This window comes from Cucurbita maxima, unplaced genomic scaffold (genome assembly GCF_002738345.1).
Source record: "Cucurbita maxima cultivar Rimu unplaced genomic scaffold, Cmax_1.0 Cma_Scf00014, whole genome shotgun sequence".
NCBI lineage: Eukaryota > Viridiplantae > Streptophyta > Magnoliopsida > Cucurbitales > Cucurbitaceae > Cucurbita > Cucurbita maxima.
In genome coordinates this window covers 2,168,654-2,192,899 of record NW_019272030.1, presented here as the reverse complement: position 1 = coordinate 2,192,899, position 24,246 = coordinate 2,168,654, and the positions used below count along the sequence as shown (strand labels likewise).

Sequence of the window (24,246 nt, the reverse complement as noted above, 5' to 3'; positions counted from 1 at the left end):
TTTTGATACCAAAATAGTTTCATTTTTCTCTCCTAATTATATTTGAGATTTACTAATGTAATTATCATGTCACGACAAAAAATCGTTACTTGCTTTTATTGTCCGATACGATAAGACAAAATATTTTTGTTTCTCTTTGTGGACAAACATACTGTTGAGATTGAGAATCAAAACGGCAATATTTATGATTAACTTTGATATCTACTGATAAAATAATCATGAAGACAAAATGTATTATTGTCTTAGAAATAAAACGTCAAAAGTTTAAATTTTATTGTCCAACAGAGTACGACAAATTTGTACTTTTACATTTCATGAACAAACTTACAATTAAGACTCACGAATTATAAAAGTATTAAACTTATAACTTTTTGTCATTTAATTAACGGTCCTTCAAAACGACACAAATTAGTGAAGTATTACCATACTCGAGCCTCCTCATTTTTGTTTCTCTTTATGGACAAACATACCATTGAGATTAAAAAATCAAAACGATAATATTTTATTGTTGACAGAGTACGACAAATTTGTACTTTTACACTTCATTAATAAATGTACAATTATATATATATATATATTTTGTCAGTTAACTGTCATTCAAACCGACACAGATTAGCGAAGTCATACCATACTCGAACCTCATCGATAAATAAATCTTTTTTTTTTTTTTAAGTTCCCTTAAAGATGATGAACATTAAAAAATAAATGTTTCAAAGAAAACACAACATAATGACTACTAGTTTTTACCATGCAGTTTTACCATGGTTAATTTTTTTCCCTTTGCTTTTTCTTAAATTAAATGTAAATGTATAATTAAAAGAATCGATACGAACATAACTCAACAATAATTGATGTATCGATGAGAAAAAGTAATTAATATATATATATATATATTTAAAGTTAAAAACCATTTTCAATCTTTGATTTATAATAATTTTTTACCTAAACCTTAATTTATATTTATTTATTTAATATTGATTCTTAAAGTATTTAATAAACCTTTAATTTTGATTTTTAGATGTCTTTGCTAAATTACATTATTCAACATTTTTTAAAATTTACAAATTCATTAATTATAAAACTGAATTTTGTGTCGTTTTCAAAATTATCCATGACTTTTTAATTTTTAATTTTGTTCTTTTGTGTATTTCTAAATTTTATAAAATGTATATTAAAATTTAAATTTTATATGCACCTATTAATTAAATAGAAAGTTGAAAATAAAAAAAATAAAAAAATGATGTCACCCCAACAAACAAGCATTATTTATTATTAAAAACACGTGCAAAGCACGTGAGAGTACACACACATAACATAAGTTCATTAAACATAACACGCACAACATATGGAGAAAAACAAACCAGCAAACAAGCAAACGAAAAAGCAACTCCGGCCGGTTGGGGCATCTGGCGGCGACTAGTTTGTCATGTATCACGCCGGAAAGTTGACCGACGCTGAAGCACCGGGGGTCCCACCTTCACGATCAGCTTGTCCATTGGCGACTCCTCTCAGTAGAGCCTATACACAAAAACAAACCGCATAAGACAATGGCAGAGCAAAGAGGCTAGATTTTGATGGGTTGATTTTACATTGATTCCGGCGCGGCTCTGTTTCTCCATGGCCTGCATGGACGCGATGGCCTGTGACACAAAACAATCAAACAAGCAAAAGGGTGAGTATAAAAGGGGTTAATGATTAGTGTGAAGAAGAGGGTGACTTACCATCTGGTATTGCTTGGTGTTCCTTGGCTCGGAGGCCGTGGACAGAGATCGTTGAAGCTTGGAAGGGGCTTTGGCGACGGGTTTGGGTAGCTTGGAAGGGTGTTTGCTTCCCATTTTGGGTGGGCGGAAGTGGTGGTGGTGGTGTTGGTGGTGGTGGTGGTGGGAGGGAGTGGTGTAATTTATAGGGGGAGATGGGTGGGGGGCGATGCCAGCGAAGCAAACAGGGACGTGGCAGCCATGAGAGCGGTGTGGAAAAGCTTTTACATTTGGCAACCGTTTCTTTTTCTTCCTTAAAATTGGGCCTTTTTCTTTGTTCAGCTAAACAAAACTTTAACGCCTAATAATTAAGCCTCCTCATCACCTTTCATCTTTATCTTATTATCAGCTTAACTCTTAAGCTATGGCTTCTCACCCTTCTCACGTCTTATGGTATCATGACGTGTATCAAATTCTTACCTTGTTCGTTCATTGTATCATGACATTTATCACATTCACACCGTCTTCAGATTTTTACTTCTTCGATCGTATCATGACATGTATCAAATTCTAACTCTTTTCAGATTTTCACTTCTTCGATCGTATCTTGACAATGTGATGATTTTCACTTATTTGATCGTATCATGACATATATCACATTATCACTGTCTTCAAATTTTCACTTCTTCGATCCTATCATAACATGTATAACATTATCACTGTCTTCAGATTTTCATTTCTTCGATCGTATCATGACATGTATCGCATTCTCACTGTTTTCAGATATTCACTTTTTCGATCGTATCATGACATGTATCGCATTCTCACTGTTTTCAGATTTTCACTTCTTTGATTGTATCATGACATGTATCACATTCTCACTTGTCTTCAAATTTTCACTTATAAGATCTTATCATGACATGTATCACATTCTCACTGTCTTCAGATTTTCACTTCTTCGATCCTATCATGACATGTATCACATTCGCACGGTTCTTCATCATATTATGAAATGTATCATATTCTCATAGTGCACCTCGATCATATCGTAACTCACTGTCTTCATTGATCGTATCATGACACGTATCATATTCTCATCATCCTCATTAATCGTATCATGACATGTATCAGATTCTCACTATTCTCAGATTTTTCACTTCTTTGATCATATCATGACATGTATCATATTTTCACCGTCTTCGATCGTATTATAACACGTGTCATTTTCTTACCATGCTCCTCGATCATATCATGACATGTATCATATTTTCACTGTCCTCCATCGTATCATGACACGTATCATATTCTTGTTGGATGATGAAAGTCCCACGTCGGCTAATTTAGAGAATGATCATGAGTTTATAAGTGAGAAATACTAACTCCATTGACATGAGGCCTTTTGGGAATCTCAAAGCAAAGCCATGAGAGCTTATGCTCAAAGTGGAAAAAATCATACCATTGTAGAGAGTCGTGTTCGTCTAACATGGTATCAGAGTCATGCCCTAAACTTAGTCGTGCCAATAGATTGGCAAATCCTCGAATGTCGAACAAAGGACTCCAAAAAGAAAAAAGAAGTCAAGCCTCCTTGAAGGTACGAAGGCAGTCAAAAATGACTAAGACTCCAAAGGAGTCGAGCCTCGATTAAGGGGAGACGTGCTTTGTTCGAGAGGAGGTGTTGGATGATGAAAGTCCCACATCGGCTAATTTAGGGAATGATCATGGGTTTATAAGTGAGGAATACTAACTCTATTGGCAATATCATACTATTGTGGAGAGTCGTATTTAGCCTATAGAATTATTACATATAGAATAGGTAAATAATTTCTTGTTTATATTTAGCCTATTTGGAAACAATTAGCCATGGTCTTTTAATACCCCCTCCCCTCGTGAATATTGAACCAAAAGAATATGACACGCATATTAAACCCGAACATATCGAATTATATTTACTTACTGAAACTAGCCTATTTGGAAACAATTAGCCATGGTCTTTAATACCCCCTCCCCTCGTGAATATTGAACCAAAAGAATATGACACGCATATTAAACCCGAACATTTTAATACCCCCTCCCCTCGTGAATATTGAACCAAAAGAATATGACACGCATATTAAACCCGAACATATCGAATTATATTTACTTACTGAAACTAGCCTATTTGGAATATGACACGCATATTAAACCCGAACATATCGAATTATATTTACTTACTGAAACTAGCCTATTTGGAAACAATTAGCCATGGTCTTTAATACCCCCTCCCCTCGTGAATATTGAACCAAAAGAATACGACACACATATTAAACCCGAACATATCGAATTATATTTTTTTACTGAAACTAAACTAACGACCTTTAAAATACATGTATTTAGAAACGCGTAAATAATTCTTTTTTCTTATCATTTAATTCATTTTTGTTTTATTTAAATTATCGTTTTTAATATTAATCCATAAGTTAATAATAACCTTAACACGTGTCTGTAAAATCATTTATTGAGCATATAAAAAAACAAAATAATGCGAGTAAATGACGGCAAATTTAATGAGTTTCTTTATTTGGGCCTTTTAGAAGTGTACAATGGCCTCCAATTCACTTGGGCTTACGGCCCACTTTTATTTTGGGCCTCAATTTAAGGGCCCTATATTTTATTGTTCATGGGAATAAAATTTAATTAAAAATACAAATAAAAACCATTTTCAAATGTCAAATTTTGTCTTTAAATGGGTCTTTCAAAGAATAATTTATAATGGCGTGACAAAATATCTATAGACCTTTTTATAAATTTAAGAAAAATCTGCTCCAAATTTTAAATACATTAATTATCAATTTGAATTAAAGGGTTTTCTTTTTCCTTCTATGTTGAAAAAGACTTTATAAAAGAAAAGAAAATAATTTTTATTAAAAAATAAAAAGAAAATAAATTTAATATTCGAATTGTATGTCTTAATTATTGAGCTATTTTTCATAAATGTCAATCAAAGCTGAAATCTTTAATTTTTATTAAATTATTTTTCATTTATTAAAAGAATTTAAAATTACCTTTAAGATCGAAAAATAATTAAATTAAAATTTATTTAATTATGCGTGTGATATTTAATTTGAACCAAAATAAATACATATAATGGTAGATGAAGAGTGGCAATGTTGTAATTTAGGTGAGATAGAAGGGGAGTTATGGATGGATAAGCATGCATGCTATGTATGTATGTATGTGATGGCATGTATATATGCATAAGTGATAAAGAAGAAAAACGTTTTGACTTGATTTCTCTCGAGGTAAAAAACAGGAAAATGAATTAAGAATAATTAAATCCAATTGAATACAATTTTGACGTCCGCAAGGACACAGTCTCGCCCTCTCTCTCTCTCTCTCTCTCTCTCTCTCTCTCTCTCTCTAAGCTACAGCGAGAAACAGGTCGTGCTTACTGTGGGAGAATCCCTCCATGAGTTCATAGAGTCTGAAATCTATGCTTCTAAGCTTCAGCTGACATATTCCAACATCAGTTTCTGCAAGAAGAAGAGGAAGAAGAATCGTGTGAAGGAGGAGGAGAACGGGAAGAACGAAGGAGACCGAATTACTGATTACTGAAACCTCCACAATTTAGTCAATTTGGGTCTGCTCTGCTGCTGCTGCTGCTGCTGTTGTTGTTGTTGTTTCTTTGATATTGTCCGATTTTCAAGCAGCAGTTCGACTTTCTTATTCAGTTCCTGGTGAGTTCTCCACGGTCTTCCATTCATTCAGACCTCATAATTTCTCTTTCAAGTTCATAACAGTACAAGATGTTGTTTCACTTGTTTCACGTTTTGGATCCTTGATTTTAAGTCTGTAAGTTTTGCCTCTTCTCTGCTTGCTTTTCCGCCTTATGAGCAGGGAATGCGTAAGAATGTCGTGAGGTTTCATTTATTTGCCTCTTGAATCTTTCTTGGGGATTTTAAGCATGGGAGTTCATTGAAGTGGCGAACATGAGTTTTGTTGACGAGTTTTTATTCAATTGCCCTAACGAGTTGTTTATTTATTGGTTTTTTTCGGAGAGGTGTGGGGATTTGAGATTTGGAGATTTAATTTGTTCTTCAAGAAATTTAAGTTCGTGTCGGGTTCTTTTGGTGAAATTATGATTATCGATCATTGTTGTTCTCGATTTGGTTGTACTAATTGATTTTCTTCTGGATGTTGAATTTAAAGTGGATCTGACATGTTCTTGTACAGAGATTCATGCGGGACATTGAGGTTGATCCTCTCGGGAAGACACTGTGATTCTATAATGGTCCGAACCAAAAGGTGTTTCTTCGTTTCGGTTTTCTTTGGTGCTCTCTGAGACTTAGTTGAGCTTTATTTCAGCTTTCCACGTAGTTTAACTGTGTTAATTTCTTTAGGTAGGTTTCTCTTCCTTTAGCGAGTGATTGGGAAAGATGGCAACATCGGGGCCACCCACCCCTATGGGTGGCGGTGCACAGTCTGTTTCACCCTCACTTCTGCGATCTAATTCTGGATTGATAGGAATTCAAGGTGGTCTGCAGCCTTCTCAGGCAGCCTTTTCTTCACTTGTATCGCCTCGCAATCAGTTCAATAATATGAATATGCTTGGTAATATGTCCAATGTGTCATCTCTCCTTAATCAATCATTTGGAAATGGGGCTCCTAATTCTGGACTTCCATGTCCTGGCAGTAGCCACACTGGTGCAGAGCCAGATCCCCTTTCCGGTGTTGGCAATGGAACGAGCCTTAATAATCCTTCATCATCATTTGTAGCATCGAATATGACAAACCCTGTTTCGTCCGTTCAGGGGCATAATCCACAATTTTCTAACCTTTCTAGCAGTCGGATGTTATCAGATCAACAGCAGTCGCAACAGCTAGAGCCCCAGAACTTCCAACATAGTCAACAGTCGATGGAACAGTTTTCTGCACATCAGAGCAATCAGCAACCACAATTTCATGCAACTCGAGGGTTGAATGGTGTTGGACCTGTAAAGTTGGAGCCTCAAGTGACCAGCAATGATCAACTTGGACAGCAGCAGCAGCAGCAGCAGCATTTGCAAACGTTGAGAAACCTTGTTCCTGTGAAATTAGAATCACAACGACTTCAGTCACTGAGAGGTTTGACACCAGTTAAAATGGAACCCCAACAATCGGACCAGTCATTATTTCTGCAGCAGCAGCAGCAGCAGCATCAACTACAACAACCACAATCGCAACAATTTCTCCATATGTCTAGACAGCCCTCTCAGGCAGCGGCTGCCCAAATTAATCTAATGCACCAACAAAGGCTTTTGCAATTGCAACAACAACATCAGCAACAACATCTCTTAAAAAGTATGCCTCCTCTACGGCCACAATTGCAACAACATTATCAACAGCAGAACCTTTCTCTGAGATCTCCTGTAAAACCTGGATATGAACCTGGAATGTGTGCTCGGCGTCTGACTCATTACATGTATCACCAGCAACACAGACCTGAAGTAAGAATATGTTACTTTGAATTTTTTGTCGTGTCCAAGAGGAGGACCATCTGACAACTCTAATTTGTTTTTAGGACAACAATATAGATTTCTGGAGGAAATTTGTTAACGAGTACTTTGCACCCCATGCCAAGAAGAAGTGGTGCGTTTCCATGTATGGAAGTGGGCGACAAACAACTGGAGTTTTCCCTCAGGTCTGCTGCAAGATACACTGCTCCCTCATACTAGTTGGCATCATTGCAGTAGAAATTTTGATGAAACTTGATATGATTAACAATATTTAATATTTATTTTGCTTTCATTTTGGATTCTTTGAAAGTTTGCTATTTACCTGTCACCACTTCATCGTTGATGCAATAGCACACCAATTTCTTTGAAATTTTCAGGATATATGGCACTGTGAAATATGCAATCGCAAGCCTGGGCGTGGCTTTGGTATGTTCTGTTATCATACCTGCTGGGTGGAATTTAAAATTTCTGCTGAATGCCAGTTTTAATGGCGTGTGCCAAGCACTTCCATTAATGATTCTTTTGAAGGTTCTTTCCTGTGGACTTCTGATATTGATGGAATTTTGAATTTCTTTTACTATTTCAGAAGCAACTGCTGAAGTTCTTCCCAGACTTTTTAAGATCAAGTATGAAAGTGGTACAATGGAGGAACTACTGTACCTTGACATGCCTCGTGAATATCATAATGCATCTGGTCAGATTGTCCTGGATTATGCAAAAGCGATACAGGAAAGTGTTTTTGAGCAACTTCGTGTTGTTCGCGATGGCCAACTTCGAATTGTTTTTTCTCCGGACCTTAAGGTTGTGTAAAATATACTTCCCTTCTTTTCTTTGTCTGCATGTTCATGGTTGTGCTTTCAACAGCTTAGATTTTTTATGGCTCAGATGCAATATTCAGTTCATGATGTTTTTCCACTCATTACTCCTTTCAGATATGCTCATGGGAATTCTGTGCTCGACGCCATGAGGAACTTATACCTAGGAGATTATTGATACCTCAGGTTTAACTTCATCTCGTGACACATTTTAATCAGGCTCCATATTGCTCTTCAGAAAAGCATTACCTTGGATTTAAATTGACCCGGTAATTTGCCTGTTATCCATCAATTTGTGATTGACAGTTGTTATTCACTTTATGCAGGTTAGCCACCTTGGAGCGGCAGCTCAAAAGTACCAGTCTGCCATTCAAAACGCATCATCCAATTTATCAACTCCTGAATTGCAAAACAATTGTAACATGTACGTCCTTCCAACATTCGTGTTTCTTTACACAAATACCTACCTGTTTGCTTCTGCTCGTGTGTAAACTCTTAATGTGATTTTCTGGCACTTCGTTTACGAAGTATGAAAATGTTCCCAGGCCCTTTTTCCACTCTCTTGACCTTGGCCTTTTACATTTTGCTCCTTGTAATTAGGGATTATTTATTGCCAGTGGTTTTCATTTGAAGCATGATTCGTTTTGTTCTAATTCTGTAAGATCTTCCTTTGACTTTTCCACGAACTCAATTTTCTTAGTTCATTCCTTATCAACTACTAGGGCATTATGGCATTGATTGTTCATTCTAATGTGCATTGTGAGCGTGTGGAGCATTCACTCACCTGTGAGAATGAAATTATTTTAGCATTCGTTCCTTGTAAAAATCTGTATATAACTAAATGAGGATTGATTTTTATTTTGGGTACACCTATAAGATGGGCGGCTTATATAATGGTGTATGTGGGAATCTTTAGAAAGTTGGACTCTCTAGATGTTTTTTTGTTAACTACACATCAAAATCTTGACGGTTCTTATAATGAAGTATATCATTTGGTTAACACTGAATTTTATAGCTTCCTTTTTAAATTAGTTATGTTTTTGAAGATTTTTTAATCCCTTAATGAATTGGGCATAGGTTTGTGGCTTCAGCACGACAATTAGCTAAAGCCTTGGAAGTTCCGCTGGTAAATGACTTGGGATATACAAAGAGATACGTACGTTGTCTACAGGTAATAAATAACTAACATCCTTTTGTTGTCGTTATTGAATCAAAAAGTTGGAGAACTGTGGGCATTCATTGACAAATGAATATAAGTTTTATTTTAATTGACACTTAGCATTTAGTTCAATGACATTTAGATGAGAGTTCTTTGCCCATGGATATATACCTCATTTCTTTTCTTACGATTCTTTGAACTCGATGTATTTTAGATGGGTTATCTTTTTGTAAATTGTTTTATTGTTGCTTATTTATTGCATATCTCCTGTAGATAACCCGTTTTAGTAAATACGACTTGGTTGTGTTAGAATATTGTTTGCTATTGGTTACATAATTTTTAAATAGTTTGTTTCCTTAGGTTCGTTTCTCTTAAATGTAATTTCTCATGAGGTTCAACTACTTATTTTAGGTTAAATTTGACAATTTTGCTGGCATCGTGAGTTCGCCTAGTTAACATTCTAATCTTGCTCTGCAGTTCAAATACTGTGCTATTCTCATGCTTCTATAACTTGATACTCATCCACGGATGATGAAACTTCCTCTTCCTCCACCTTTTACTTCGGCAGCCATATTTTTCTTTTACATATTTTAGAATCTCGTTTTTGCCCACCTTTCCAAATCCAAATAATTAACTTTTGATTAAATTACATGTTTAGTCTCCGAAATTTTTAAAAGTGTCTTTTAGGTTTTCAACTTTTCAATTTTATGTCTAACAAAATTAATTGATCTATTAGATAAAAATTTGAATTTTATGTATATGGAAGCTCTAAACTTTTAATTTTGTATCTAGTAGATCCATAAATTTATAAAAATATAGAAGTTTAGGGATCAAATTTGTAATTTTTGAAATTTCAAAGGCTAAATAAACACATCCTCAAAATTTAGGGAAAATTTGTAATTTAACCCTAATTTTTTAGATGGGTTATGAAGATCACAAATATTTTTGGTTTATATGGGAATATTTATATTGAAATTTATTACATTATATGAACTAGTTGCTCAATTTGGGATTTCATATCTGCGTATTAGTATTCTAGAAATGTTTGTTAAATCTCATTGTTTTGTGCTCCATTTTAATTGTGCGTAGATGGTTCTGTACTTGTACAGTGATTTTTAGTTTTGGAATTCATTTTTGAATAGTATTCATATTCAAATTTTCATGGCTCACCGAACATATGTAACCTATTGATTATTGATGTATTTCAGCCGTTTATTTCCCGGCCTCTAAAACTGAAGCATTTTTACATGTACGTATATACGTTTCTGATATTTTCTCCCTTGTGTTGTTTTTCTTTTGGCTCTTCAGATATCCGAAGTGGTTAATAGCATGAAGGACTTGATTGATTACAGCAAAGAAGCAAGGATTGGGCCAATGGGTTAGTAGAATCTTGATGATGTTTACAGTTTTATGAGCTTTTAGCAGCTTTTGAAGGGATTTGGAAGATGCATTAATAAACTATTACACACACACCCACGATATAATAAACAGTTCCCTAACTCAAGAAGCACATTACTATCATGGGTGGCTAAAGTAGTAATGCCTATCTTAGAATATTAAATGCACTACGCAATTTTTGCCCCAAAATTTTTAGGAACAATTGATTATCTAGTGGTCATTGCGAATGATGTTGATAACCCCTGGTCTAGTAAAATAACCGTAGATGGGGTTAAATAATGAACTGTTTTAAAATTTCAAGTGATAACTCGAGGGTATGATGGAGAAGTAGAGATGTCTTCTGTTGAAGAGTTATGGCAGAGCTCCATATCTAATTGAGAGAGATTCCAAGGGGGAAAGATCTGAAGCTTCCCAAGTGTAGTTTGTATAGTTTCTATAGGTCATGTCTTCTTCAGAAGCAAGATGGACTGAAAAAGTTAGAAATGATTACATGTTTGTTGTTATTGATATTTTATGTGCTATGGATACATTTAGCAGCCCAACTGTCATCTGATTGTGATTTCTGAGGCGTTTGAATGATCTCACTTTTTCTAGAAGATAATTCTTTTGTTCTTTTTTTTCTTTTTTCTAATAAGAAATGGTCAATGTTTTAGAAACAGGATCCTTAATAGATTATTGAACGTTTCTTCTTATATTATCAATCAGATAGTCTAGCCAAGTTTCCTCGAAGGACTAGTTCATCATCAGTGCTTACAAATCATGCTCAAGTTTCTAATGAGCAGCAACAACAGCAATCATCCACAGCCCATCACTCAAATAACAACCAGGTTTCTGTCCAGGCTTCTGCAGTGCAGCTTACGGGTAGCAATGGTGTGGCCAGTGTAAATAACATGGCCAACCAACCCTCAACATCAAACTCAGCGAGCACCATTGCTGGGCTTCTTCACCAGAATTCTATTAATTCCAGACGGCAGAACTCTTTGGCTGATGCTAGCAACTCATATGGGGGAAGTTCTGTTCAGATTCCATCTCCTGGTTCTTCCAGTACAATTCCACCTACGCAGCTGAACCCTTCTACATTCCAGCCACCGACTCCTTCATCATCTAACAATCTTTCACAACCATCGCATGCAGCTGTGAGGAATGGCAATCAGATGAGTGCTGCTAATTCTCCGGCAAATGTCTCTATACAACAACCTGCCTTATCTGGAGATGCTGATCCTAGTGATACACAGTCCTCCGTGCAAAAGATCTTACAAGAGATGATGATGAATAATCAAATGAATAGTCCGACAAGTCTGGTTGGTGTTGGTTCGGTGGTCAATGATATGAAAAACGTGAATGGGGTCTTACCTACAAGTAATCCAGGTCTCAACAACGGGAATTGTATTGGGGGAAACGGAGCAACCAACAGTGGCTCAGGAACGGGAGGAGGTGGATATGGATCAATGGGCAGTGGGCTTGGTCAGCCTGCCATGGTTAATGGAATGAGGACTGCAATGGGAAATAACTCCATTATGAACAGACGAATAGGAATGGCTTCGCTCGCTCTTGAACAAAGCATGAATGGCCAACAACCGCAGGATATGGGAAACCAGCTTCTTAGTGGACTAGGAGCTGTGAATGGCTTCAGTAATCTCCAATTTGACTGGAAGCCGTCCCCATGAAGAAAACAGCTATATATGGATCATCATACGTGGTTTGGAGCGTAATCTCTGCTGCTTGTGCAGCATTCAAATTACCAGAATTTGCCGATGGCCCTGCGAGAGATGGCAGGCACCGCATGGCAAAACAGGTACGGGGCATAATGATTCACACTTTGTACCTATATATTTGCTTTTATATTATACGAAATGGAAAGTCTGACGGCTGGTGATGGTGATAGGGGCAGGTTGTCTGTGATTTCCATTGTAACCTGCGATTTCTATAAGTTTTTTCCCTCTAATATTTGGCCTATTTAGCTACTTCATTGTCTTCCTTCTTCATAGCATATTGGGTTATGCTATGCTTTTCAAGGAATGTGGTCATTTGGAAGAGAATCCAAAATGGGCTGCAGAGTGCTAACCAAAGGAAGTTTCAATTCAGGTGAATGAATTACTTGAGAAAGTACTAAAAAAACAAAATCAAGGGGTTCTCCTACAGTTTTGGGGAACTAGAAGGTTGAGTCCCAGATGCTAAATCTACAAACAGCCCACATGGATGGCAAAACAAGGTTTCCCCTCAGTCTTGGTACAACCTGTTGTTGTTCTTGTTAGTATTTGACGAATGATTTTGCATCAGGAGATTATAATTTATTGCTCATGGAAATGACTTGTGTATGCTTAATCTTACGGTCGAAACGAACAAACCCGAAAGAATTGCACAAAAAACTTTCTATTCTCATATGTGAATCATGTTCACAGATAAAAGAGCAGACAAAGCCTCGTGCTGAGTTATTATGCAAGTCAAGAGAAAGGAAATATCACCATTAGTGACAAGAGAAAACTACAAAAATAGTTCCAAATTCGAAAAGGTTACGAATAGACTTCAAAAACCTTACTTAAACAATTCAAATACACGAAGAACAAAAAGAAAATTGTCGAATTGAAGAAGAGATCCATAAATTTTTTGCAATTTTTACAAGCTGAAGAAGAAAAATATTGGAAGGTATCTCTGATGGAGTTCGATGATGGGGGGATTCTTCAAAATTAAACCTCGGCATACTTGTCAATGGTGGCGGCCAAGGTGGATCTGGGCACAGCCCCACTGACGCTCTCTCTTTTCTCTCCATTCTTGAAGAACAGAACCGTGGGAATGCTTCTAATACCATATTTTGAGGCCACATTTGGGCTGAGATCTGTATTGAGCTTCAAACACACAATCTTGCCTGCATATTCCTGTGCCAAATCCTTAATCACAGGCTCAATGATCTTGCAAGGTCCACACCACGGCGCCCAAAACTCCACCAGCACAGCCTTTTGACTCCCGAACACCAAACTGTCCCAACTCGACTCTGTCACCTCCGGCACTGCACGAAGAAAGGAAAATCTCATCAAATTTGCAAACCCCACAAACACAAAAGCAGAGAAGAATCAATGTAATATGAATCGGGAGAGTAGAGTAACCATCATCGACGGCGCCACGAGCTCGACAGAGGGAGAAGGATTTTCTGAAAGTGGAAATGATGGTAGAAGGGGAGAAGGACTTGTTTCCGGAAGTGGAAATGGGCAATTTGCGTTGAAGGGTTAAGGTTGTGTTTAGGTGGTGATTATAACAAAAGGGATGAGATTTGATTCTGGGAGTGGTGGCGCACATGGCGGTGGCGGTGGCGGCGGCGGTGCTCAGTTGAACACAGTTATCTAGTGCCATTGGAGATGGGTAAACGGAGGTGTTTGTGTTCGTTCTATTACCTTTTTTTGATGTTTTTAAGAATGTAGATTCTGTTAATGGGTTTCAGTGAATTTGAATATTTTTGTGAGTGTTTATGAGGCTTGGAGTGGAAGGCGTCGTTCAGAGAAATATGTGGATCTACACGCCCTATTCTTGTGCTCCACGCAATTGTATTCAATCAAAGTTTTTTTTTTTTTTTTTTTTTTTTTTAAATCTTTTTCATCATATTTGGAATTTAATATATATATATATATACCAACTTAAAAAAATTGTAATAATATATGTTTTAAGGTAGTTGGTTGACGACTGTTTTAAAAAATTTATTGCCACTTCTGATATATGTTTTAGCTAGTTGAGTTATGCTCGAATTCAATCTATAATTATATTTTTTTTTTCTCACGTTTATAGAAAATAGTAAGAAAAAAAGGAAGTTAAATTGTTGGTTAATGGTAAAAAGAAAAAGAAATAAATTTGATATCCTTCTACGAACGAATTTGTGGAGTGTAAGTTTTTAAGTAGAAAGGTTGAATTTTGTGGGAGAGATATTTGATTGAATTGGAAAGATATTAAAATTTTACCATTTCGTGTTATCCGCCAAAAAAAAAAAAAAAAAAAACTAACATCGTTCTAGATGCCTTAAGCAATCAAATCAACCTTTACCTAAAGTCAACAATCGATTTCATTGCAGGTTCAGATTTACGATGCATAGAGCTTGTCCCAAGTCCACTAGAGTAATCTGAGCGACTGTAATAGAACACTTTATTTTAATTTAGTCGATACATCTAAAAATTGTAACACACAAGAATTAACCAAAATTTTATTTATTAAAGAGAAAGAAAAAAAAAAGATTAATTAAATTTAGAGTGGAAAAAATTAGTGTAAGAAAAGACGAACACCGAAAGAATAATGTCAACTGAAATCTTTTTTAAAAGCAAACAAAACACCACAAACTAAACTTGGTAGTTAACCGGTCACTATCTCCTCTACTATCTAATCACCTCTCTTCGTTCGATTATCACATATATCGTCGTTTATGATTAAAGTCCCACATCGGCTAATTTAGGGAATGATCATGGGTTTATAAGTGAGGAATACTAACTTCATTGATATGAGGTCTTTTGGGAAGCCCAAAACAAAGCCATGAGAGCTTGTACTCAAAGTGGACAATATCATACCATTGTGGAGAGTCGTATTCGTCTAACAGTTACTATTGATGCCGATTATATTTTTATAAACGGTACTTTTAAATTTAAAAAACGAACAAATATACTTGAAGTCAAAAGAAATAAAAAGAAATAATATTAATATTAATATTAATATTAGAAAAGATAATTCTTATGGGTTACTTCAGCCACTTGTCGGATAACACGTCAACATATGAGAACAAGCCGTATAGATAGGCTGTCTTACGGTCCCTTTGACAACTCCATATGTTGTTGCTAATAACTTTATTTTATTTATTTATTTATTTATTTCATTAATTTTTTAATTAATAAAAATTAATTAAAGTATATAAATATCGACAATACATTAGTAAGCTCATTCACTTAAATTAATTTACTTAAACAATACTTTACTTCAAATCATAGATTAACACTTAGTTTATTCGGTCGCCATAAAATTTCTTTAATCAATTAAAAAAGACGTAATTTATGTTACGAAAAAACCCATTATTTATACGTATTTAATTCCAAAAAAATCTAATAAATCATTTTAAATATCTACAAATTTATAAAATACGAAAATTAAAAATTTATGGACTAAATTTATAATTTTTTTTTAATATTAATGAAATAAATATAATGAACAAGGTTAGGTGTATGTTTGTTTTAAGAAGGTGAGAGAAAAGGTACGTCATAGTTTTCATAACAAAGACATTGGATTTAACAAAATTATGGTGAGTTTTGGGGTACAAATTAAGCAGCTGCTAATTAAGTAATGCTTAATTTAAACTATAACCCTAAATTAATTAACCATAACCAAGGTTATTAATTGTAATTTTAACCTGAAATCTCATATTTTATTATCATATGAACTTATATGAACTTACATTACTGCATGCATGAAAATTAATTAACATATAACCAAAGTTTAATTTGAGAATAATGTCTCTAGGAATCATATATTATACGATGTGGGTTGGAAAAATGTGTTGAAAATAATGACATATATTTAGGAAAGAAGTCTTTGCACTAGGAGAGATGTCACTTTAAGTTAAAAAACCGAAAGCTGCCTTGTTTGGTTAACGTGTATAGACTATCGGGATGGAAAATGGATAGTGATTTAAAGAAACTATTGAACGAGATCGCTACAATGTTATTGCGTTTTGATATACATTTACGGTAACGTCGTGATTTCTCTCGAGATTTTGAGGCTGTCGAGATAGCGAATAAATTTTTTTTAAAAAAAAATGTCGTGTGAAAGCAACAAAAGTGACTGCCTATCCACAACCCTCTCTCTCTCTCTCTCTTAAACCAACCCCACTTTGCTTTATTACTCTTGCTTTGTGTCTTCTTGTTCTTCATTGGCTAGGGTTCTAGCTGGTTGTTGTAAGGTTCCAGATAGATCTTTGATTGTTTTTGGTTCATAAGGGTGTTTGATCGATGATCATGAAGGATTCTGGGGATGTTCATGTTTATGATCACGAGTATAAATCGTCGTGTCCACGAGGCCATTGGAGGCCAGCTGAGGATCAAAAGCTTCGACGGTTAGTTGAACAATATGGCGCTCAAAATTGGAATTCCATTGCTGAGAAGCTTCAAGGCAGATCAGGTACCCTTATTCTCTCATCTAATATATCATCTATTTCCTCTTTCGGGTTCGAGCGGGGAGAAATAATCGCCGTTGATCGTCTTCGATTCAAATTTTTTTGAATCGAATCTCGATCGAGAACGTATTGGAATGATTGTACGGATCGAAAAAGTTGGTAAATAAACGAAATCCACATGAATAATTTCAATAATTCGATGATATATGTAGATTCAAGTAAAGGGTTTGTTGAATTTCTAAATTTGTTCGATCAATTTAACCTAACCCTTTAGTTTTGTTTGTTGTTTGTTAGGAAAGAGCTGTAGATTGAGATGGTTTAATCAGCTCGATCCTAGAATCATTAGGAAGCCATTTAGTGAAGAAGAAGAGGAAAGGCTTTTGGCGGCTCATCGAATACATGGAAACAAATGGTCACTTATTGCTAGACTATTTCCTGGTCGAACCGATAACGCTGTGAAGAATCATTGGCATGTTATAATGGCAAGAAAGCAACGGGAACAGTCCAAACTTCCCAAACGAACTCATCAACACTTTCCAGTTACTTCTTCTAATTTTCTCGGCAACCAAACAGAATCTTCTTCAAGAGATCATCGACAGTTTAGCACTACAATTCTTGTCTCCGACAACAACAGCTTCCACAAAGATGGAATGGTTTGGAATCTCAGACAAAGCTTAAAAGGTTATTCAGATCATAACAATATTCCCATTCTCCATAGGCATTATGCAAATTTTAGAACCTCCCCATCATCACCTCGGTTTTGCTTCCCAACTGCTAAAATTCCTTTTCGGGTTTTTGAATTTGGTAGCACATCAACCACTACACTTGTCAAGTTCATGGCTAATACCGATAATCATCATCATCGTCATCATCATCTTCATGCTCAAGAACAACGACAAGAACAAGAATCACTCAACGACGACAAAGATACTCCCTTCATAGATTTCCTCGGAGTAGGAATTTCTTCTTGATTATATATATATTCCATCAATCTTCTAATTAATTACTCGTTCTTACTAATACTTACGATAATCCTCCTATGTGAAAATTAAAAGTAGTTTTTTTTTTTTTAATATATAGTTTTATACAAAACCCTTTTTCTCATACTATGAGATGGTATTTTAGTTTCATGTATAACTCTTTCCGAATGTTTGCATAGATTAATGTTTCTCTTGAAGTCTCGTATCAATGTCTTGTCAAAATAAAGAACTATCGGACATACCCTAACGCAATAGTTTATCCAAGCATCCTAGAACTACATGTAACTATGTATAAGATTTTTGGAGCTTACGAGATTACTTTTTTAAGACTATAGTTTATTATATTATAGTGGTTTAATTAATAAATAAAAAAATTAGGAGTATATAAATGTGCGACAATATAAAACATTTTAGATAAATACAAAATGAGTGACAAAAACGACATCTAAACTTCCGAACATTTTCTAAGACATGTCCTCCCATGTTATTTAACCGAAAGAGAAACCCCCAACTCCCAATATTTTAATTGGTTATTAAAAAATTTCTTGTTTGTCCTCTGAACATATGTCTTCAAACCCTAAAATTCAAACCGACCTTTTGACAAACCCCGAAATTTTTATTTGTTTGTTTTGGCGTGGAGGATCGAATCGTCAACCTTTTAAGAAACTAACGAGCGTTTTTCAATAATATATGTATATATATTTTTTCTTTTAATAAATAAATTTTTATACATATAATACATCAATATAATTTAAACATAACTGAGTTACTCAAAGTCGTAGTTCAATAAATTATATAAATCTTGAAAATTATCAAATTAGAGTTTTGGTGATTATAAATTTATATTTATATTCCGTTCGTTGTTGAACTGAACCGAACCGAACCGAACCGAACCAGGTTGAGTGTTGGTCAGAAACAATGAACCGGCACAGGAAATGGTGACATGGAAATGACTTGTTAAATCAGGAAACTTTCACCATCATAATCTCAGATTCTCTAATTTAGTAGTTTAAATAATAATTACCTCTTTTCTAGCCTTTTTTTGGTGACCCTATTATTTATAATAATCATTGTTCTTACTCTATTCCTTTATTTATTCATTTATTATTAATATTATATTTCTACCTTATTTTCTATTTTTTTTTCATGCTACTCGACCCAAATTATAAAAATTAAATTGGGTTCGTTTTTTTTAATTTAAGCTTAATTAAATTTTTTACATTTTTTAAATTAAATAACTCAATAATCATAAATAAAATAGAGTTAAGGTTTGATATTTGAATTTTATGAGATTTTAATCGTAAATTTTTAAATAATTAAAAAAATAACTTAGACAGAGGATAAAATTGGGTAGAGCTGTGAACTCTATTTTAGTTAATCGGATCAGTTTGATACAAAAAATAATTTTTAGTTTTATGGGGTGTGAGATCATGTGGACGCAATAATGACGTCATAATTCTATTTGCATAAAGATTTTATATATAAGCACCATTTCAAAATTGAATGAAATAAAGAAGGCAGGCGTGTGGAAGGAGGCCAAGGGGTTGCGCTCCGACGACACTGTCAGCCAGATTGGAATAAATTCCAAGCTCCTAAAGTCTAAGATTGTGGGCACTGCCCATCAGTGGAAGTAGTTGGATGACATTAATACTGTAACACATTGCCTTGTACAAAGCTCACCAACTTTCCTAATTTTTGTGTACCCCATTCATTTCCTTATTTATAACCCCAAGTTAATTCCGGCCTTGGCGTCTTATAAAATCACCTCCTTTTGCCTTCGTAAACGCACCCAAATTGACCAAAAACTAAAAGCTCAGGCTCCGGAGGAAAGAAATATGGGAAGAGGCAGTGCAGTCGGTAGCGCCCTCGTTGTTGCTGCCGTTATCGGGTTGGTTATGATGTCTCAGTTGGAGAACGTGGAGGCAGCCGTTTACACTGTCGGCGACTCCGGTGGATGGACTTTTAACGTCCAAGGCTGGCCCAACGGCAAACTCTTTCGTGCTGGCGATACTCTCAGTAAGCTCCTCTACCATTTTTCTTCTTTTTTATAAAAAAAAAAGTAGGGAAATCTACATTGACCCAAGAATTGTATGAGCCCTTTTGATGAAGCCTAAAACAAACCCATGAGAACTTGTGCTTAAAGTGAACCATATCATACCATATTTGTAGAAAGTCATGATTCCTGACATGGTATCAGAGTCATGCCCCTAACTGGGACATTATCATACCATTGCATGGTATCAGAGTCATGCCCCTAACTAGAACAATATCATACCATCGTGGAGAGTCGTGATTCCTAACATGGTATCAAAGTCATGCCCTTAACTGGGACAATATCATACCATTGCGAGAGTCGTGATTCATAACATGGTATTAGAGTCATGCCCCTAACTGAGACAATATCATACTATTGTGGAGAATCGTGATTCTTAACACAATATCAGAGTCATGCTCTTAACTTAGCATATCAATAAAATCTTCAAAAAAATCCTCAAATGTCGAACAAAAAAGTTGAGCCTCGATGGTGTAGTCAAAAGTAATTCAAGTGATACTTTGTTCAAGGACTTCATAGAGAGGAGCTGAGAGGCTATTCGAGGGCTTTATAGACTTCAAGAGAGGCTCTATGGTATACTTTGTTCGATGGGAGGATGGTTGAGAATTATTGGAACATTGACTAATCTAGAGAATGATCCTATTGGTACGAGATCTTTTGAAGAAACCAGAGAGTTATATAGTCAAGGGGAACAATATCATTCTATTGCGATGAATCGTTGTTTCTGACAATATTTGTTTGCAGAGTTCAATTACAACCCGAAATTTCATAATGTGGTGGTGGTGAACCAAGGTGGGTACACCAGCTGCCGGACTCCGGTGGGAGCGAAAGTTTTCACCTCCGGTAGCGACCAGATAAAGCTGACGAAGGGAATGAGCTATTTCATCTGCAACTTCCCCGGCCACTGTGAATCCGGCATGAAGATTGCCGTGAATGCTCTCTAAATCTGTACCCCTTTCTAAAATCTTTATTTACCGCTGTTAAAATAAAATAACCGTCCGTAATTTATACAGTGGGAGTGTTTGCTTTGTAGTTCAAATGTCATTTCCTTGTCGGGAGCTTATATAGTTTATGCAATCATATCAATGCTTTTCTTTATTTATTTGTTTATTTTTGTCGGTTATAGTAATGGAAAATATAATAATTTATTTTCCAATATTAAGTTAAAATATCTAATTTAAAATTTTAATAACTTACTAAATTCAAACTTCCATCATTAAAAATATTAGAGAAGTATTTGATTAAAAAAAAACATTAAAAATCATTAAAAAAGTCTTTGATTAGAAAAATACTTTATACGTAGGGAGATTGGTCGGCTGTTAACCGATTGGTCGTAGGTTCAAATCCTACTTGGGGAGATTTGATGAAAGGGTTCGCTTTGACCGTTAAGAGTAGGTAATCCGTTCCGTTCTCTGTGTCTTTGTTTCTATTGCTGACACCTACCTCGGTGTAGGTCCAAGATAAGTTCCACAGTCTGGGTCTTGGGTCTATTTACAACTAGTGAGGTAGGTCTATTTACAACTAGCGAGGTAGGTCGAGATAATCCTGTGGATAAGTTCCACAGTCTGGGTCTATTTACAACTAGCCAATGTTCCGTTCTCTGTGTCTTTGTTTCTACTGCTGACACCTACCTCGGTGTAGGTCAGGGATAATCCTGGATACTGGGTCTATTTACAACTAGCCAATTACCAATTACCTCCCTGTAGGTCAGGAATAATCCTAGATAAGTTCAGTTCGGGATAATCTTTTATTCCACAGTCTGGGTCGATAATCCTTTGTTTCGGAGAAATCTACTGATTCTTGTACTTCTCAGCTATATTAACAATTTAATTAAAATTAACAATTTAAAATTTAATTGGGAGCTTTGTAAGATACGAACCTAAAAATTTAGGGCATAAATTACATTTTTTTTTCTATAAAAATATTTAAATTATAATTTTAGTTTAGAGTTAAATTAAAAAATGATCTAATCAAATTTGAAATTTGTATTCGGTTGTTATTTTGAAAAAAAGAACTTCCAAATAAGAACTGTTCACCGCGTTATGAGCGAAACTTTATTACCCAACTAAACTAAATCAAGGATTTCTCTCTTCGCCTTTGTCAAACAGCAGGAGATTCCACCGCCGCCGGTCGCCGTCGCCTCCGCCACCACCACCTCATCTGTGGTGCTGCTCCAAGATCCAAGTCCTGCAACTCCACGGAGGAATCTTCGTTCCCCTTTACCTCTGCCTCTGCTCCCCCGCTTGGGGATGCCGATCAAGAGGCCACTCTACAACCGCCTGAACCATCGTCCTTTCCCCCGGCGCCGGTAGTTTCAGAAACTATAATGTCTTCGAGGGATCCTAACGCCATCTTCAGTGGAGGCGGTATCAGGTCTTTGACTCTTTCTTTTCTTTCTCGTCATATTTCAAGGTGCTTTCTGCTGTGAATCTCTCTATTGTGACTTTTTCTCTCCCGCCCTTGTTTTTTGAATTACTTTTCATTAAAGCGTCGTCTATGGGGTTGGACCATTGGATTTTTCCGTTCAAGCTTCTTACTCGTTGTATTTATGATTCTCGTGACATTCCATATCTGGATGGAGACACCGAATTACAGATTTATATTTTCATGTTTTAAATTTGCCTTGTTTTTAGAGGGAGTGGTATTTTTAGGCAAGGAGTTGCAATGGCGTTTGTAAAAGAGGCTTCAATTGAAACTTATGGATATTTATTTGACCAGTACTTTGTGTAGTCTACTTTGCTGTGAAGAGTGGTCCAAACTACCTCGCCATTGCATCCATGGTGGACCTGAGTTTTTGGTTTAACTTTCTGCTTTAGCAATAAGATTCCTTTCGACGCCTTTTTTTAAGACTTGAAGCAACCAATGTGCAATGACTGAGTTCTTAAAGGTGCTCATAGGTCCCAGTATCATCTGAGGTGTGATTTTGGGTTGCCCTTATGGATGGGTTTCTCAGCCATGCATCATTTAATTTCTTTAAGAACTTAATAATCCTTAGTTTTGGGTTTTTGATAGTTTTTTTTTCTAGAGGCAAGTCTAGAGGTATGATATTGGATTCAGTAATTGTACTTTCTCTGCAGAGTTGAAATCTAGCTCCCCTGATCCTTATGGTTTCTGCGACTTTAAGTCAATAATAGGCATAACAAGAGACATATTGGCTAATAACTTATCCTTTTGGTGGTTTTATTACAATGTGAAGTGTTGGAAGCAGTGATACTTGCACATCTAACATTTTTCTCATTCTGTACTACTAGTTTTCTCAATGGAAATCAGACTGGAAAGTTCAGCTATGGGTATTCTAGTTTCAAAGGAAAAAGGGCTTCAATGGAGGACTTCTATGAAACAAGAATTTCTGAAGTTGACGGGCAGATGGTCGCTTTTTTTGGCGTTTTTGATGGTAGGAGCTAATATTTGTTTGCAACTTCATATCATTTTATTTGTGAGATTGAATCCGAGGCATGATTTACGTCTGGGGTTTCCTAAAAATTGCTTCTATCTTTATGTCACATACAGCATTTAATTTGTTCAATTCATTTAAGACCTCTCCTTTTAAGATTCCTGAGTCTAGTGAGATGCATAAATTCTTGTTCTTTTCCCTAATTTCGTGGATCCTGCGATGTTACGTAGGTCATGGAGGTTCCAGAACAGCTGAATACCTTAAGCGCAATCTTTTCAAGAACCTAAGTAGCCACCCAGACTTTATTAAAGATACAAAGACTGCAATTAGTAAGAAGTTATAATGTATTTGTGCATATGATATCATATTTTCCTTTTGGCTTTGCTAGTGGAGCATAAACCAGCACAAATGCTTATTCTGCAGTTGAGGTCTTTAAACAGACCGATGCCGATTATATTAATGAAGAGAAAGGGCAGCAGAAGGATGCTGGCTCAACTGCATCAACTGCTGTTCTGTTAGGGGATCGTCTCCTCGTTGCAAATGTTGGGGATTCCAGAGTAGTTGCGTCTAGAGCTGGTTCAGGTTGCATATTTTTTTTCTGTAATTTTACTTGGTTTTAATCCAACATTAAATGGTGGATCGAAACTTTTTGTTCAATCACTGCATAAGTAACGAAAATTAAGAATTTTTTGGAATAAATAGATATGTTGCAAATCTTGTGCTATGAAGTTGTCAGATACATTATTCATTTGTTGCACAGCTATTCCCCTCTCTATTGATCACAAACCTGATAGATCAGATGAACGAGAAAGGATTGAACAAGCTGGAGGTTTCATTATTTGGGCAGGTAAAGTACACTTAACTTTTCGATCATAGCCTTGTGCACCGCACTCAATTTTTTAATTGTGTTTAAATGATACAATATATGTTCCAATGTAATCATAGTGAATAAAGTTTATCTCGACATATTTTTGTTTTATTTATATCTGTGCGTGTATGTATACACACACACATGAAGAATATAACTGCACTATCCGCATTGTGAATTTTCATTAGCGATTTTCTTTTTCCGTTTATCTATGGCTAGCATTAAACAGCAATCCTGGAAATATACTTGAACAAAAAAAAAAAAAAAAAAAAAAA

The 24,246-nt window shown here is 35.6% G+C and overlaps 5 protein-coding genes across 7 annotated transcripts in view; 4 read left to right on the top strand and 1 right to left on the bottom strand.

Moving 5' to 3' along the window:
* The first annotated feature begins 5,031 nt into the window (after positions 1–5,031).
* Positions 5,032–12,847, top strand: LOC111489733 (transcriptional corepressor SEUSS-like). 2 transcript variants are annotated; one of them, XM_023138081.1, is made up of 11 exons: positions 5,032–5,410; positions 5,909–5,978; positions 6,078–7,159; positions 7,234–7,353; positions 7,546–7,594; positions 7,755–7,969; positions 8,101–8,169; positions 8,310–8,407; positions 9,061–9,154; positions 10,451–10,520; positions 11,246–12,847. In XM_023138081.1, the coding sequence occupies exons 3-11, from the start codon at positions 6,110–6,112 to the stop codon at positions 12,205–12,207; spliced, it is 2,727 nt and encodes a 908-aa protein (XP_022993849.1). In that variant the 5' UTR covers positions 5,032–5,410; positions 5,909–5,978; positions 6,078–6,109; the 3' UTR covers positions 12,208–12,847. The 2 variants fall into 2 exon arrangements, with proteins under 2 accessions (XP_022993849.1, XP_022993848.1); XM_023138080.1 differs by having other exon boundaries at positions 5,907–5,978; positions 6,074–7,159.
* A 164-nt stretch (positions 12,848–13,011) lies between these two features.
* LOC111489784 (thioredoxin M-type, chloroplastic-like) lies at positions 13,012–14,039 on the bottom strand. The gene is made up of 2 exons (XM_023138166.1): positions 13,645–14,039; positions 13,012–13,547 (listed from the first exon to the last, which is right to left on the bottom strand). Exons 1-2 carry the CDS (start codon positions 13,886–13,888, stop codon positions 13,228–13,230), a joined length of 564 nt encoding a protein of 187 aa, XP_022993934.1. The 5' UTR covers positions 13,889–14,039; the 3' UTR covers positions 13,012–13,227.
* Positions 14,040–16,405: 2,366 nt separating this feature from the next.
* LOC111489767 (transcription factor MYB52-like) lies at positions 16,406–17,759 on the top strand. The gene is made up of 2 exons (XM_023138143.1): positions 16,406–16,681; positions 16,971–17,759. The coding sequence occupies exons 1-2, from the start codon at positions 16,513–16,515 to the stop codon at positions 17,645–17,647; spliced, it is 846 nt and encodes a 281-aa protein (XP_022993911.1). The 5' UTR covers positions 16,406–16,512; the 3' UTR covers positions 17,648–17,759.
* Positions 17,760–19,401: 1,642 nt separating this feature from the next.
* LOC111489786 (basic blue protein-like) lies at positions 19,402–20,809 on the top strand. Its single transcript, XM_023138168.1, has 2 exons — positions 19,402–19,672; positions 20,454–20,809. The coding sequence occupies exons 1-2, from the start codon at positions 19,492–19,494 to the stop codon at positions 20,651–20,653; spliced, it is 381 nt and encodes a 126-aa protein (XP_022993936.1). The 5' UTR covers positions 19,402–19,491; the 3' UTR covers positions 20,654–20,809.
* Positions 20,810–21,741: 932 nt separating this feature from the next.
* The window catches only part of LOC111489768 (probable protein phosphatase 2C 11), a 5,141-nt gene continuing 2,636 nt past the window's right edge, over positions 21,742–24,246 (top strand). Inside the window, exons 1-5 of one of the 2 annotated variants that reach the window (XM_023138145.1) lie at positions 21,742–22,082; positions 22,961–23,103; positions 23,334–23,432; positions 23,527–23,685; positions 23,864–23,950. In XM_023138145.1, the coding sequence (XP_022993913.1) occupies positions 22,036–22,082; positions 22,961–23,103; positions 23,334–23,432; positions 23,527–23,685; positions 23,864–23,950 (535 nt within the window). In that variant the 5' untranslated portion in view covers positions 21,742–22,035. The remainder of the gene's footprint in view (positions 22,083–22,960; positions 23,104–23,333; positions 23,433–23,526; positions 23,686–23,863; positions 23,951–24,246) is intronic. The other variant, XM_023138144.1, reaches the window with a different exon arrangement.

Coding starts and splice junctions, on each gene's coding strand:
- LOC111489733 (XM_023138081.1), top strand. CDS start 6,110: ATGGCAACATCGGGGCCACCCACCCCTATGGGTGGCGGTGCACAGTCT. Junction 7,354..7,545: donor CAACTGGAGTTTTCCCTCAG/GTCTGCTGCAAG, acceptor TGAAATTTTCAG/GATATATGGCACTGTGAAAT. Junction 8,170..8,309: donor GGAGATTATTGATACCTCAG/GTTTAACTTCAT, acceptor CACTTTATGCAG/GTTAGCCACCTTGGAGCGGC.
- LOC111489784 (XM_023138166.1), bottom strand. CDS start 13,888: ATGGCACTAGATAACTGTGTTCAACTGAGCACCGCCGCCGCCACCGCC. Junction 13,548..13,644: donor TCGTGGCGCCGTCGATGATG/GTTACTCTACTC, acceptor TTCTTCGTGCAG/TGCCGGAGGTGACAGAGTCG.
- LOC111489767 (XM_023138143.1), top strand. CDS start 16,513: ATGATCATGAAGGATTCTGGGGATGTTCATGTTTATGATCACGAGTAT. Junction 16,682..16,970: donor GAAGCTTCAAGGCAGATCAG/GTACCCTTATTC, acceptor GTTGTTTGTTAG/GAAAGAGCTGTAGATTGAGA.
- LOC111489786 (XM_023138168.1), top strand. CDS start 19,492: ATGGGAAGAGGCAGTGCAGTCGGTAGCGCCCTCGTTGTTGCTGCCGTT. Junction 19,673..20,453: donor TCGTGCTGGCGATACTCTCA/GTAAGCTCCTCT, acceptor ATTTGTTTGCAG/AGTTCAATTACAACCCGAAA.